The 17,342-nt window shown below is 35.1% G+C and overlaps 1 protein-coding gene and 1 pseudogene across 1 annotated transcript in view; both read left to right on the forward strand.

Annotated features, from left to right (window-relative positions):
• Positions 1 to 356, forward strand: part of LOC139815987 (uncharacterized) — a 33,515-nt gene extending 33,159 nt beyond the window's left edge. The window contains exon 4 of the mRNA XM_071783274.1: positions 53 to 356. Within this exon, the coding sequence (XP_071639375.1) occupies positions 53 to 62 (10 nt within the window). The 3' untranslated portion in view covers positions 63 to 356. The remainder of the gene's footprint in view (positions 1 to 52) is intronic.
• Positions 357 to 1,481: 1,125 nt separating this feature from the next.
• Positions 1,482 to 8,965, forward strand: LOC139816970 (protein purity of essence-like; annotated as a pseudogene).
• The last annotated feature ends 8,377 nt before the right edge of the window (positions 8,966 to 17,342 follow it).

Genomic DNA, 17,342 nt, shown 5'->3' on the forward strand with positions numbered 1-17,342 from the left:
ATAACTGATAAACTTTAAATTCTTTGTTTATTATAATTCTCTTATGTTACAGGAACTACTGAGTAGTCAAGTTGGAAAGGTCCGGAAGATGTACATATATGAGCGGGAGGGAGTGTTAAATATGGCGCTCAGATATGAACACTATAGAGAGCGGTTGGATCGCTCCCTACAACGACTGCTGCGCCAGCTTCGTGCGTGAACGTGCGCGACATTCATTCCTTCAGGAGACATCTGAGTACACGGATCGCGCGACAGAACATACATTGCTGCCGAAAGCTTCTAGTTTGTGTTTGATTGTGATATAAAATAAATTACGAAAGTATTTTAAGAAGGTGTTGTTGCTTCCTTTTAAATACAATCCTTAAAACTGCCACATATATAAATAAATAAATAATTGTCATATCTCCATCACTCGAGTAACCGGTGTGATGGATTGTACAACTGCGAGTGATAGACGCTTTCGCCATGGAGCCTTATATACAGTCTCTGGTTGAATTTGAAGTACGAGTTTAGCAGCCGCCTAGCGGTGAAAACGCTTATCACATTCATTGTAAATAATTAATGGTTGAAGTATTTCATTTAACTAAATATTATACTCATTCAACAAAACCGCTTATTAAGATCATAAAAACAGTTTTTTCTATGCCAATATATTTACTTTAATGAAATAGTTACGTCTTTTTAAAGCGACTAAATATTTTATGTAGTCACATGACAAGGATTATCTATTTTACAAAACCATTTATTTGACATTAAAAACATTGTTAGTTCAAATAAGTTACTCGTTATGATTCATCTAAAGAAGAACAAATTGAATAAAAAATATATATAATTTATACATCAAGTATTCTAATTGATTTGTTCTACTGCACTATACTCTAGATTTGATCAATTATATGTTTCTGCAGAGCATATGACATGATTAAATTAATAGTTAAAGTATTTCGTTTAATCAAACTTGTAACTAAATATTATGCTCATTCAACAAAACCACTTATTAAAATGATGAAAGTAAGTTTCTCTATGGTAATACATTTACTTCAATGAAATAGCTACGTCTTTTTAAAACAACTAAATATTTCATGTATTTACGTGACAAGGATTATCCATTTCACAGAATCATTTATTTGACATAAACATAAATAATGTTTAATTAACCAAACTTACCATCTGTAGAATTTATTTCATCTAACATTTTCATTTATTTCAATTGATTATAATTTCATTAGTACAATAAGGTTTATAATTAATTGAATTAAATAATTTAACAAAATGATTTTGTTATTTCAAATGACAAGAATTTCTTAATATTACTTACGTATATTTGATTTAAATATATCAATATTTGCATTAAACAAATCACTACCATCTAAACGAGTTTAGTCAAATTAACAACATTTTTTTCTCAGTGTAATAAATATAATATACATATATAAATATAATAATAATATTACATTTAAAAAATTGTTTTTAATTACAGGATGATATCCAGCGTTCTTGAAGTCTTGGAATCTTCATTTATCTTGTCCTTGCACGATGACAACAAAACCTCACTGAAAGCTACAGCCATCGATGTCGCATCACGGTTATTAATATTACCAACTCCACCATCAGTGCAAATGCATACGACAGCTTTGTTAGCTGCTCTTCACAGCACTAAACAGACTTATCATCTTTACAAGGTACGATCAATTATTCGTTAATAATTTTAATAATTATATATGTGTTCTAACATCTTTTTGCGTGTTTTTCAGGATCATGCATTGTTATCACATGTACTTGAGTCTTTGAAATCAATGAGAGAAGCTAATGGATCCTGCGGATATAGATGCGGAGAACTTTTACAGACTTGTACTTATTGTTTGTGCTATTGCCGTTTCCCGTCCGCATAATCTTGCGAAATTTGCTGAACGTTGTTAACATGTGAAAAACATGTGATAATTGAAATCAGTTGTTTCCAGTACCCGTTTTCGAGAAAGATTGTCTAGAAGCTCGTTCGAGCACGAAGGCCGATGTAAATCAACATCTGGTTATTCAATTAATGGAGATACTGTGGTCTTTACATATGGCGTATCCGAAGAATATGATGGCACTTGCTCCCGTAGTCGTGCCGGGACTTACGCACACCGAGGGAACGGTTCACGCAATCGTCAAAATAATTCACGCTTTCACGATATGCGACGTCGAAAATAATACCGCGATAGCCGCCAAATTGTATCTGCAGTTGTTACTGTCTTCAGATACCACCATCAGTTTTAGCGCCAAACATGCGATAATCAGAGTGCTCAGGCCTAGATACAGACGCGAAGAGTATATATACCGAGTCCGCCCAACTGCAGTACTCCAGGTATAGAAATGGAAACGTCTTAGAAATGTCTCAGAATTATACACATAACTTTTCAAGATAATTTGGGATAAAGATTTAGTGGATCGATTATATATTTTATCATTCGTTTTTTCATGATTATTATTGGTATTTTTGTAGGTGTAGTTGCTGAAACTGAAGAAAAATTCGCATCCGTTCCATCACAGGCATCTCAAGATACCGTAGAGCGCGATGTGGAAGAGCAGTTTGACATCGAAACTGTCGAGGCAGTGGACAGAGTGGCGGTCATGCTCGGCGCCGAAGGCAATCAAAATTCGGCCGCCGCAAGGGTAGTTAATCATCGAGCGATGGTAGAACTTGCGATAGCTCTGAGTTTACAAGACCACGAAGGAGCTGCTGATCTGCAAGCACTGCGACAAGGATTCCAACAAGGCTTCCCTAATTTGCAGGGTATACAAAGTCTTCAGAATCTAAGATGGTGCGCCCACATTGCGCACGGAGTATAAATGGAGGCATTGATGCACGTTAATATTTATATAAATTTAAATTAGGAATCGAAATCTACGACTGGTACGAAAGAGAGGCGTAAAAAATCGAAAGATTCTGACACGGAGGCAAAATTCGAAGAGGTACAATGTTTGACTCTAGTCGAGCAAATTCAAAAGCAAGTGCATCCCACATTATTGATGAAGTTTATACAAACTTTCCTCCTCGAAACGAACAATACGAACGTCCGTTTGCAGGCTCATTCTATTATACTAGCAATTTACAAGTACGTTATCAATTTTATTATTCAAAAAGTTTAATTAATTATTGAACAAAATGAAAGTGAATCAGATGTAAATATAAAATATAATGTACAATAAGGAATATAAAAACTTTTTTTATTTTAGAAATTGTGGACCGACAGATCAAGAAGTCTTGTTGGATCTTCTATGGCGTTTGTGGTCTCGTGGTTCCAGCTTATGGCAGAAAGGCGGCACAGTTTGTCGATTAATTACTTGGTTACTTCTGTTTGAAAACGCCGCATGCTAGAAAGAAGATGCACACGTACATGGAGCAGGCGATTGCCGTTTTACACGCGCAGAATCAGTTACTCGCGCGACATCCTAACGCGAATCTTTACGTAAATCTGGCACAGTTCGTTAAATTGGACGGCTATTACTTGGAGAGTGAATTTTGTCTCGTATGCAACAATCCCGAAGTGCCAATGGCAACGATCAAGCTGTCGTCGATTAAAGTGGATTCCAAATTTACAACGACACTAGTCGGCAGTCACACCATCAGTCGCATCACTCTCTGTATAGGCGATTTGAAGAGAACGAAGATGGTATACGTACCATCAACGTTTACTACAACAATCGGTCAGTGCAGGCTGTCGTAGAATTGAAGAACAAACCGGCTATGTGGCACAAGGCGAAGAAGATTACGTTTGCCCAGGGGCAGACGGAGGTCAAGATGGAATTCCCGCTGCCGATAATAGCTTGCAATCTTATGATTGAGTATGCCGATTTCTACGAGAACATACAAGCCTGCTCGTCCGAGACGTTGCAGTGCCCGCGATGTTCCGCTAGCGTGCCAGCGAATCCTGGCATATGCGCGAACTGCGGCGAAAACGTGTTCCAATGCCACAAGTGCCGAGCGATTAATTACGACGAGAAAGATCCGTTCTTATGTCACGCGTGCGGATTCTGTAAATACGCTAAGTTTGATTACACTCTGACCGGCAGACCGTGCTGTGCCGTTGATCCCATAGAAAACGACGACGATCGGAAGAAGACAGTGGCGACCATCAATACTCTACTAGAGAAGGCGGATCGAGTATATAAAACTTTGATATCTAATAAACCTACATTGAAAATGCTTCTCGTTAAGATATCGGAGCATCGTTTGGATCGAGGATTGGAAGATGGTATACAGGTATCTGGGAGTACTCAGGTGAACAGAACGATTCAGCTACTTGCTCAAAGATACTGCGGCGAGTGCAAGACTTCTTTCGAGGAGCTCAGCAAGATTATCCAACGCGTTCTAGCCTGTCGCAGGGAGCTCGTTGCGTATGATAGAAATCAACGTGGCCAGGGTAGTTTGCAGTCGTCCTACGGTACGTCCGGTGCGAACGACGTCATGAAGGACGAGACAATAGTTGCGCTGGTTGAACGCTGTTACGGATGTGCGTCCGCCGCAACGGAGCACTGCCTGATACTGTTACGCGCATTAGCCACCAAGAGTGTAGCCAGAGATGTTCTATGCAAACAAGGACTATAAATATAAGAGCTCGTGCGGAGCACAACTTGCGAAAGGGTACGGTACAGATGCAAGAAGTCGTGCGACAGCTGCTGTCCCTTGTCACGAGAGATAACGCGCAGTAGACCAAAGAGATATGCTCGCTTCTAACTAATCGAATCACGCTGACACTTCGCGGACGAGTCGCCACCCCTAATCTCTCGGTCGCCGTACGACACGAAATGGCTCTTCTCGCGGCACTCGTGCAAAAGAAGGACTCGTGCTGGGAACAGAAATTGCGATGCGTAATGCAGCTATTTTTAATGGCTTGCAAAGAGTCGAAAAGTCCCGTTGTAATGGAAAGTATCATGTTGATGAAGTCTGAAAATTCTTCAAGGTCTCATTAAGCCCGATCAACCGGTGTCGAAGAAAAATAAAGTAAGCATCCAACCGAACGTAGCTCTCCTTTGTAATGTATATAATGTATATTTTTTCACATGATTTTGATTTCAGGATAAAACTACCGAGGCTCTGACGACTGTACAGCCACCGGAAGACGTCAGTATTGATGTGGGTAAATGGGTCAGTGGTGATCCCAAGCATTCGTATTCCGAATGGCTTCGCCGCATACCGGCTAAGAAAACGGAACCATCTACAGCTAAACCTCTTAAAAAGGTTGGCAAAATAAAACGAGTAAATTAACATTCGAGTCAATAAAAATAAAACAATTAAAAAGTCGTAATACTTGTACAATTATATGTGATATATTATATGTGATATTTATCACGAAAAGATAATAGAAAGCTAGACATTTTAGAGTAATAAAATTTCAAGAATAGTAAACTTAGAGTAATACAAAACTAGCAATTTTGACTTATTGTTTCTCTTCGTGATTCTTTGTTTTTAGGAGGAAGCTCACGTATTGTATCTGATGAAAAAATACGGGCACAGGTGGCATCAGCGTTGCATGAGGCATCAAGGCGTTCAACCGCTGAAGTTGTCAGACGGTGCCTGTTTGAAAGAAGTTCTCTTTAATCCCAGTTCTCGTTTGGCACGGCAATTCGCTTGTAACATGATCGAGAGTCCATGCCAAGGCATAGAGAGGAAAAAGGAGGTTCTTGTCTTGCTAACGTGTTACTTGGAAGAGTTACGTACTGCCGGCGAGAGCAGCACCGAGTTTCTCACGTTGTATCAAAGCTTAATCAGACAGTCGCTTTGGAAGCAATTCCTGATGGCAATACGCGGTGTAATGACTTTATTAGCGGAACTCTTGACCCGAGAAATAGAGGAATTGCACAGGCTAGAGGAGATACGTTGACTAGCGATTTGGCTCAGGGATACTCGTTGAAGATGCTCACGGAACTTCTGGCGACTTTCTTGGAACAGGAGAATATCAAGCAGCAATATAAGGGCCGACTAGTCGGCGCGGTGCTAAACGGTTATCTCTCACTTAGGAGACTAGTTGTTCAGCGTACTAGACTGATCGATGATACGCAGGAGAAGCTGTTAGAACTTTTAGAGGAAATGACTACCGGTACCGAAGAGGAAACTAAGGTATTCATGGCAATTTACGTTGAAACGATACAAAAACAGAATCCTCAAGATGTTCGTACTCCAGTGTTCAGATTTGAAAGATTGTGTTCGATTATCTACCCGGAAGAAAACGATATCGGAGAATTTTTCTTGACGCTTGAGAAAGATCCACAGCAGGAAGATTTCTTGCAAGGAAGAATGTTAGGAAATTTTTATAGCAGCTTAGAACCTGGCCTTGGTCCACTTATGAGAGATGTCAAAAATAAGATTTGTCAAGATTACGAATTAGTTGCACTTTTGGAGGACGATAACGGAATGGAACTTCTCGTTAATAACAAAATTATCAGTCTGGATTTTCCTGTTAAAGAGATTTATAAAAAGATTTGGTTGTGGGAAGGTAGCGAATGCGATGCCTTGCGCGTAATATATCGTATGCGTGGCTTGCTTGGAGATGCAACCGAAGAATTTGTCGAAACTTTGAACGCCAATAGCGAGTAGGAGGTGAACAATGAGGAAGTGTATGAAATGGCAAATGTATTAGCAGATTGTGGCGGTCTTCAAGTTATGTTGGATAGATTGGCGGCGATACACGACGTGAATCGTGCAAGACCTCTTCTTCAAGTGCTATTGAAGTTGTTTAGATTATGCGTGAAGGTCAAGAAGAACCAAGAGGTTCTAAGTAAACCCGAATTGGGAGCTGTAACTGTATTTTTGGATGTTCTCCAACGTTGTCTCGCAACAGAATCGGAAAATTCTCAAGCAAAAATTATCGAGCAATTATTGGACGTAAGTATATAATGGCAAAGGAAATATTCTTACTTCACATTATGAGCAACATGTGAACGTTTGACGTTGTTTTTAGATTATGGAAACAATACTGACGAACGCGGCATCGCAACCGTTCAGTGCATTCGAAGCATTTTCGCGCACTCTCGGTGGTCCGGAGCATATCAAGGCACTCTTGTCGTGTACGCAGTCCACGGCAGTCAGGCAAAGTGCTAGCGTGCTCGCGCATCTCGCGAGAGTCTTGGCGGCGTTGACTTACGACAATAAAGAGAAAATGGCACTCCTGTGTGATTACTTCAAACCTGTATTGAACTTTTATAAGTTTGATTTCGAACACACGCCCGAGGACGAGCAGAAGCTAGAATTGTTCTGCATACTCACTCATGGTATTGAACGAAATGCCATATTGGTAATACGCTGAAAGATTATATAATAAGCATGGGCATAGTGAAAGATGCCTTTGAGTATATTAACGTAAGTAATAAAGCCATTCAAGTAGAATATGAATACATTATATATGAATTTAATGAATGTTTTCTTATGTTTTTACAGGTGCACGCCCCATGCGTTAAACCCACGCTGTTACGCACAGATAGCGACGAGCTGAAGGAGTTCATATCTAAACCAGCTCTGAAGTATATTCTACGATTCCTCACAGGATTAGCTACAGATCATGAGCCGACTCAGGTAATGCAGATAATATTTTCTATCTTTATAATCCTTTTATTAGTAAATGACGTTGAAATAATTTGTTGTTCTTTTATTTTGTTATAGTTGACAGTCTCGCAAGTAACTATTAGCATCATCCATCGGCTGGAACAAGTGTCTTACGTTGGCTCACTAGCGGAAAATTTGTTGGAAGCGTTATGCATCAATAATACGAGTAGCCGAACTCATTGAAGAAGCCCGTCAGCACACGCGTAGCGAGAAGAAACGCTTAGCTATGGCGATGCGTGAGAGACAATTGGGCGCGCTTGGTATGCAAACGAATATATGATAAGGGCCAGGTCACCGCCAGTGGAACGATTCTTCAACAGATGGAAGACCTGGGCGATGAGACTGGACTGATCTGTGTTATCTGTCGCAAAGGATACAAGTTTAAACCAAATCTGGTAATATATCTTCTATCTCCTGTCCTTTTCGTTATGTATCTTAAATTTGGGAGTACGTGGACATTCAATGTTGTATTTTAGGAAATTTAGAATCGATTTCTTTTAGCGACAATATATTAGCATTATGTATTTTATATTATTAGAAGTATTAAATATTTTCCTGCATATTTTCTTTATTTAATCTCATCACGTTCTTTATCGTTGTTTTACTACAGGTGTTGGGCGTTTACATTCACAAAGCGCTGCAACGTAGAAGAATTTGAAACAAAGCAACGAAGAACTGTGGGCTACACGACCGTCACACATTTCAACGTGGTCCACGTAGACCGCCATATGTCTGCAGTGCGTTTGGCACGCGCCAGAGATGAATGGGAAAGCGCGGCGTTACAGAACGCTAATACGAAATGCAATGGACTACTGCCGTTGTGGGGCCCGCAGGTTCCGGAGTCTGCATTCGCCAGCTGTTTAGCTGGGTGAAATGGAAGCACCGAAAATTGTAGGAACAACTCAACATTATAGACAATATAGACTATTGAACATTTTATTGTTCATTTTATTGCGGCTTTATTGTTTATCTTAAACAATAAAGCCGCCACAGGATTTAAGAGGCAGCATAGAATATCGAGATTGATAATACAACATTATTTACAACTTAATAGGGTAATTAATAATTCATACTAACCTTTATTTACTTTTTGTTATGATTTTTTATAATATTATTATTTATATCCCGTACTTGTAAACATTATTTATTTGCGTTATACTCCGTGTATAAAAGTAATTTTATCAATACTATAGTTTATTCTTTTTACATTTTTGTATTTTACGGATAATACACATAGATGCACGCCGCGGTATAAAAACAAATATTCAAAAAATATCTGATTTCAACAACACTTTGTTGTATAAATTAATAATTCTTTCAAATACAATTGTGCACAATCTTGGAGTATTCAATTTAAAAATAAAAATTAATACAGTACAACCTCAAGAGATTAAGTTTCCCAATATTCCTGAATATATAAATTTATGCTTTTGTAATTACTAATTTTTAGTAAAATAAATTGTTCACGGTTATTAAAATAAATATAAATAATTCAATCCTGTATCATAAAGCACAAATATATAATTGTAATGAATTTAATTCGAGTTTCATTTTTCATAAAATATATTTATTAATAAAAATAATTTTTATATATGTATATACATATAATTTTTGCACAATTTATACATAATAATTTATATATTGTAAAATAAATAATTTATACATTGTAAAATACAAAATAAATAATTTTCTAGTAAATTTGTGAAGACGGCTTTCAATACGTCTTCAAACAACTTTAAAACATACCTGTTGGTTATGGATCTGTCACTGACAAAATATATAAACTAGAAGTATAAATTGTAAACTACGAACATGAAAATTGTTATAAAAAGGGTCAACAGATACAGATCAATGGATATGTAAAAATAGTGAGTTAGTTGTATATTAATTAATTAAATCATTAAAAATTAATTACATCAATCTTTTTCATTAGCAATATAAATATTTTTTACAGACGATATTTTTTATTTGGAAGTGAAAAGTATGTCAGGTATCAAATTATTGAAAGACAATAGAGCTATAACATTTGCTCAATGTTTAAGAGGAATCTTTACCCTATTACTACACCTAATTTTTAAGATACATGTTAATGTACATTTTGTTTCAAATAATGTAAGTTTTAGATATTAAAATATCTAAAAAAAAATATTTAGTCCGATACGTTCAACTAAACAGTTTAATTAATTAACTAAACATTTGCAACAATTTATTTAGTTTTTTTAATCAAGAATTAATTAATTCAACTAAATGTTTAGTTAAACTAAAACTATGGGACTAAATGTTTCTTCGGATTAACAATTTTTTTTTTTCAGTGTACCTACATGTAATTAATACGTTTTATTAATTTTCTTAAGTTTTCTAACAATATTTTTTTACATAAATATTAAACTTTCTTTATAGGTTTACGATCTATTTAGAAATGTTAGAAACTAATACCTAAGTCGTTAATTAATAACGTTGCTTCTGAAGTTCCTTTATCCATCATTCTGGGATTTCTGTTTCGGTATGGTAAACGACAAAGACCTTCGCTTAGCCTAAGCAATATTCCGTCGATTGCATCTAGCTATTTTGGTGGTTGGTGTAAAGCTTCCAATAAACTTTCCCATACATTATTCTGCCCAGTACTATCAAGACGCTCTATAAAAGAATAAGATATAGCTCTTATTAAAACAAATGTTAAATACATGGAATGTTTTGAATTACTTCGTTTGCATTCAGTTTCGTAAAAAATCATTTCCTCGTTCTGAAATATTTTGTTATATTAGACTCGCTAAGTGATTTTATTACTGAAGCTGTACGACAACTGAGAGTCTGTACACAACCCGTATAGATTGTGGGCTATGGCGGTGAAGAAAACACGGAGTTTTATTTGTTGACAAAATATATAATATATTTAGAGAATATAGCAGAATAAATTTAATCATATTCATAAGCCATTATGGCAAAATTCAATAATCACATGAATCAAGAAATAATATATATAATTCACATTGTAATAGTCCGTTCAATGAAGAGAACATAATCATTAGTTAAACGTATAATCTCCGTTTGAAACTTGAAACGTAAAATAATAATATTTCACAAACAGATTCTTGCAGAAAGCTTCCAGAAAGGTTTCAAAAACATTTCAACCTTTCACATTTCATGTGCAACATCTCTGAAAGAATTCTGCAATATGTCATATAAAATGTTGCAATAGAAATGTTTTTTAAACCTTTCACATGAAGATAATTTTTCAAAACTTTTAGTTGAGTTATCTCTGAATCGTTTCACATGAAATAATTTTATAAATCTTTCAGTTGAGCTGTTTCTAAAACCTTTCTCACGCAATAAATTTGAAAACGTTCAGTTGATTTATTTCTGAATTGTTTTATATGAAATGATTTTGTAAACCTTTCAGTTGAGCTGTTTCTGAAACCTTTCTCATGCAATAAATTTGAAAACTTTCAATTAAGTTAGTTCTGAATCGTTTTATATGAAATGATTTTGTAAACCTTTCACTTGAGCTGTTTTTAAAACCTTTCTCACGCAATAAATTTGAAAACTTTCAGTTGATTTATTTCTGAATTGTTTCATATGAAATGATTTTGTAAACCTTTCAGTTGAACTGTTTCTGAAACCTTTCTCACGCAATGAAAATTTTTAATTAAGTTATTTCGGAAACATTTCATAAAATATAATTTTGCAAACCTTTCAATTGAGTTTTCGATGAAACTTTATACACATCTAGGAGAAGTAAATATAGACGAATTTAGAAATTTTTAATTGCAGCCCTAAAAACCACACCCATTATATGTAGGACTTTTTGCTTTTCTCAGATATAAATTATTAATATTATATTATGTAATGATATACAAATCTTTTATATTAACCCGTTGTGGTCACACCTTCTAAAAATAACGTAGTGGTCACACGGGGTCCAATGGACCCCACAACAGTTGCCATTTGCGTTCTTTTTGATGTATCCACTCAAACCTTGAACTGGAATTTAGTTTATGACTTCCTCTTTATAATCCAACAATTTTTAAAAATTTTTTATGTTAAAAAAACGCAAAAAAAAATTTTTTTTTGAGAAATTTGACTTTTTTTACAAAAATGATCATCAAAATTTTTGGAAATAAAGCAAAAAAACTTCCTGGTTTTACTTTCAAAATAGTATACTTTTAAGGGAAAAAAAAGCCTGGGGTCCACTGGACCCCATGTGACCACAACGGGTTAATATTTATAATATATCAATTGTTGTTGCGTTGTTTTTAATATTTGCCAGTTAATAAATAATTTTAAATTTTTGAACACTAAAGATGCTTATATACGATATGAACATAAGCTAGAAGAAATTAAGCATCAGAACCAGAGGATCGTCACTAGCCCGTTTGATCATGGAAGTCAAGCAACTTTGAGTGCGGTTACTACTTGGATGGGTGACCGCCCGAATAAAAAAAATACGGCAATATATTTCGGAAACCTTTCAACACTTTCTCAGAAATGTTTCAAGTGCGAGAATCGCGGACATTTTGCTATTCCAGAGCTGTCTCAGAGATGTTGCAGAAACATTTTAAAATATTTATGACATGTTTCAACTCCATCAGATGAAACATTTTTTAAATATCTCTGAAAGGTTTCAGATATATTTTGGTAACCTTTCAGCACGGTTTCAGAAAGGTTTCAAGTGCAAGAATCGCGGACATTTTGCTATTCCAGAGATGTCTCAGAGCTGTTGCAGAAACATTTTGAAATATTTATGAGATGTTTCAACCTATCAAATGAAACATTTCTTAGATATTTCTGAAAGGTTCTTGTGCTGTATGGGAAGGTAATTATAAATAAAGAATCAATATGATATGATAGCTTTGAATATATCTTTAAATTATTTAATCACTGAAAAGATTATTAGACATGACAAGAAACTGATATTATAATTAATAATGAACCAAATTAATCTTATACATAAATTTTTATAAGTGAATAATGCGTTAAATAATAATCGTTATTAAACGCATTAATTCACAACGATTCGTGAAAACGCAACGAAGATTTAAAGTATTTCACATGAATCAATATATTGTGTGTTACACCGTTGAATATAATTTCTGAATAAATGAACGTTGAACTTTATGGCGAATCTTGTTCAGAACAATTGAAGCAATATACATCTTATCTTAAACATTTGACGCATTAATTCGTATTGATTAAACAAATGAATCTCTTCGCAATATGTATAAAGAAATATGTGAAATTAATTATCACCCAAAATAGAATTAAACGTGTCGTAAGCTTACATAATTTACTTTACTTGGCCAAAATGAAATAGCAAGAATGAACAGTCAAAAAAATGGTTGCAACCCGTAAATAAATATTTTGAGTACTCAAGTGAAATGAACGATTATCGTTCCCGTCGATAAAATGCTTCGCTGAGTGCTGAAGCCCTTTTTACGTCCTTTACTGAACGGTAGATCTCTCGAGATTTCTGGAATCAATGATCGTAACCGATACTGTTTATGAGGATCAATGATTCTTATTCAGAAATCTAAGAGTTACCTGTATTCTGATGTCTACCGTATTTGAATACACTTCCAGAAAAGATCCGAACAGACTATGTCCATAATAGTCGCTCCCTTGGTCTCTCCAGAATGAGTCGTCATCATCAAGAAACGGAGTAATGGCGTCGATCTTATGCCGTCATCATCAAGAAACGGAGTAATGGCGTTGATCTCTCATACGTCTGAGAATGATATCGAGCCCTGATCCTGCCGTGTGCCAATTACAGTCCCTCAGATCCTCTCGTACTTCTCATTATAGTCCCTCGGATCCTCTCGTACTTCTCATTCGATTATATAAGTATCACAACTTGTAGTTAAAATGACTCGCATTCAATATAATACCGAATTCAGATTATACGGCAGAAAGTCAGAAACATGTCTTCACTTATTGACAAACAAGAAACGAATAACGCCGGTTGCCCGGGCCGCAAGCTTGTGCATGCACGCGCGCTTTCTTTTTCAAGGCCTTCACACATAAAATGTCGTAAAGACGTAAAACGTAAGCGTAAGAAAATCGATCAATCCCAATCGAGTATTTTCCCCTACTGGGGTTACGGACAGCACAATACTCGTTGGGATTGGTCGATTTTCTTACGCTTACGTTTTACGTTCTTACGGGATTTTATGTGTGAAGGCCTTCACGCGGCAATTACATGAATTGAATATCGATACGTCGCGCCTCTAGCGCTTTACGCTATACAATTTTTTTAGGGAACTAGATTCGCCAACTGAAGTGAGTTTACAAAATCGCTAGTACTTTCTATGAAATATCATAGATGGCAATATTCACCCTTCTCTCCTCAATGTCTCATCGCGCTTTCAAACAGAGTCAGATCTTTATTCCCACACAGCATCGAAATATTTCAGAAAGCTTTCAAAAAACTGTCAATGAAATATGAAACCTTTCAAAAAAAACATTTTAGACATGTTTCAGATATGTTTCAGAAAGCTAAAATGTCCGCCAAGCTGAGATTTCAGAAATGTTTCTGAAATCTCAGAAATATTTCTGAAATAATTCTGAAATGCTTTAGAAATATTTCTGAAATGCTTCAGAAATATCTCTGAAATGCTTAAGAAATACCTCTGAAATGCCTAATAAATATCTCTGAAATGCTTCAAAAATATCTCTGAAATGCTTTGAAAATATCTTTGAAATGTTTCAAAAATATACGGAAAATATTTCAGATACTTTTTCTCATATCAAATTGTTTCGGATCACCCTGTATAGGATCATCCGGAACAATTTTCTGTCCTTCGTAAAACATATTCTTGATCATAGTCATAATTTTGCTTCGCCGAAGGCCTGCTTATATTAGATCCCAACTGAAATTTACTTGCGAGTTAGTCTTACTATTATGCGCCGCCTAGCGGCGTCGTTGCATATTTCTCTGAAATGCTTCGTAATATTTCAGTGAAAAGGGTTATAAATGATTTCGATGAAACGTTTCAGAAATACTTCTGAATAATTTCAATGTTACGTTTTAATATTATTGTCCGAGTTATCTTTCGGAAAGCTTTCAATGATATGTATTTTAGACATTACGTACAAAATATTTTTCTAAAATGTTTCGTAATATTTCAGAAATATTTCAGTGAAAAGGGTCATAAATGATTTCGATGAAACGTTTCAGAAATACTTCTGAATGATTTTAATGTTACATTTTAATATTAATTGCCAAGTTATTTTTTGGAAAGCTTTCAGTGATATATGATTTTCATAAAACGTTTCAGAAATATTTCTGAATGATTTCAATTATACATTTCAATATTAATTTCCAAGTTATCTTTCGGAAAGCTTTCTGAAACAAGTTTTGCTGTGTGGGGATGAATGAACAGTACGGTAAGATGTCTCAGAAATTCAATTTGATATAATTATTAGTAAATTTCAGTCACAGGTTTAGTAATTTCATTGCGCAATAGCAGCAGAAAATGATATCTCATAAAGTATTAAACATAATAAATAATCATAGTACGAAACACATCATAGAAATGATTCAATAAAGAAATAGCAATAATACATAAAATGGTTAAATTAATTTCTCAATGTAATCGCTGTTGGAATTCAATGATGATTTAAGTAGAGTGAAAGCACAGAGTTGTTATATTAATTTCATTTCTCAGGATAAATATTGCTCTCTTCAGATAGATTAAATGATTCTTAGTTATTGAAAAACCTGAATACTGTACTCAAGATAAATATAAAAGAAAAGCAGGAATAGTAATTCGAAACGAACTTGTAATTGGATATACCAGATTAAATCATCATTGATTCTCGTGTGGTAAACAAAATATAAGATATAGAAGTATCAAATTACTTCTGTTAACTGTCTAGTACTATTGACTCGCGATATCTCAACATTCTCAACTCGGTCTCGAAACTTTGTCGCGGATGGTTCGTCGGTGGCTCGTAGGAGTTCTCGATTCGGAGATTAATAATCACACGAGGGGTTGGTTTTCCATTTTCGTCTTTAATTAAAAAAATACACTCGTTTCGGGCCTCTGCCCTACGCTCTTACCCACACAGCAAAACTTGTTTCAGAAAGCTTTCCGAAAGATAACTTGAAAATTAATATTGAAATGTATAATTGAAATCATTCAGAAATATTTCTGAAACGTTTTATGAAAATCATATATCACTGAAAGCTTTCCAAAAGTTGGCAATTAATATTAAAATGTAACATTAAAATCATTCAGAAGTATTTCTGAAACGTTTCATCGAAATCATTTATGACCCTTTTCACTGAAATATTTCTGAAATATTACGAAACATTTTAGAAAAATATTTCGTACGTAATGTCTAAAATACATATCATTGAAAGCTTTCCGAAAGATAACTCGGACAATAATATTGAAACGTAACATTGAAATTATTCAGAAGTATTTCTGAAACGTTTCATCGAAATCATTTATAACCCTTTTCACTGAAATATTACGAAGCATTTCAGAGAAATATGCAACGACGCCGCTAGGCGGCGCATAATAGTAAGACTAACTCGCAAGTAAATTTCAGTTGGGATCTAATATAAGCAGGCCTTCGGCGAAGCAAAATCATGACTATGATCAAGAATATGTTTTACGAAGGACAGGAAATTGTTCCGGATGATCCTATACAGGGTGATCCGAAACAATTTGATATGAGAAAAAGTATCTAAAATATTTCCCGTATATTTTTGAAACATTTCAAAGATATTTTCGAAGCATTTCAGAGATATTTCTGAAGCATTTCAGAGATATTTATTAGGCATTTCAGAGGTATTTCTTAAGCATTTCAGAGATATTTCTTAAGCATTTCAGAAATATTTCTAAAGCATTTCAGAATTATTTCAGAAATATTTCTGAGATTTCAGAAACATTTCTGAAATCTCAGCTTGGCGGACATTTTAGCTTTCTGAAACATATCTGAAACATGTCTAAAATGTTTTTTTGAAAGGTTTCATATTTCATTGACAGTTTTTTGAAAGCTTTCTGAATTATTTCGATGCTGTGTGGGTAGTTCGCGCTCGCTCGTTAATCTCGCGTTACTCTCTCGTCTTTCACGCACCTTCTACCTTCCTAACTCTCTGACTCTCTCTAACTCACTGACTCTCTTACACACACATACACTTACCAACGCTCACGCTCTAGTGCCATCTCGGCTCACTCCTTCGCTCGCTCATTGGCTGTCGCCATTACTCCCTATAACGCTCCGTCTCATCGTCTCATTTGCTCGCTTACAATCGCTATCGTTATCACTTCACGATATAAAAACATGCATGCACAAATATAAACAAGATCTCGAACAAAATTACGAGAGATCACGAATAATATCTTTACTCGAATAAGACGCAGATACAGATAATATTGTAAGGAGAATAAAACGCAAACGCTATTAATATCTTACGAGTATCAAGCGTAAAACGATTAATATTGTAATAAGAATACGACGCAAATTCTAATAATCTTTGACTCGAATCAATATATAAAGAAAAACTGTTACAAATCTCTGTAATAGAGACGCTTTCATCGGTTACTTCGCAATCTTCGTTAAGTAAAGGTCTCACAATATTTGACCGAGGAAATTCTCAATGTATTGAATATAACATTACTTTACTTGAAATGAATATTTCGCCGGCGTAGATTATATCAAGTTAATTGTCTCAGTTCGTTAACTTTTAATCGAAAGGAATTGATCATTTGATCGGAAGAGTCATGCGCATGACTGTAAATATTTATCTATT

The sequence above is a fragment of the Temnothorax longispinosus genome, chromosome 7 (genome assembly GCF_030848805.1).
Source record: "Temnothorax longispinosus isolate EJ_2023e chromosome 7, Tlon_JGU_v1, whole genome shotgun sequence".
NCBI lineage: Eukaryota > Metazoa > Arthropoda > Insecta > Hymenoptera > Formicidae > Temnothorax > Temnothorax longispinosus.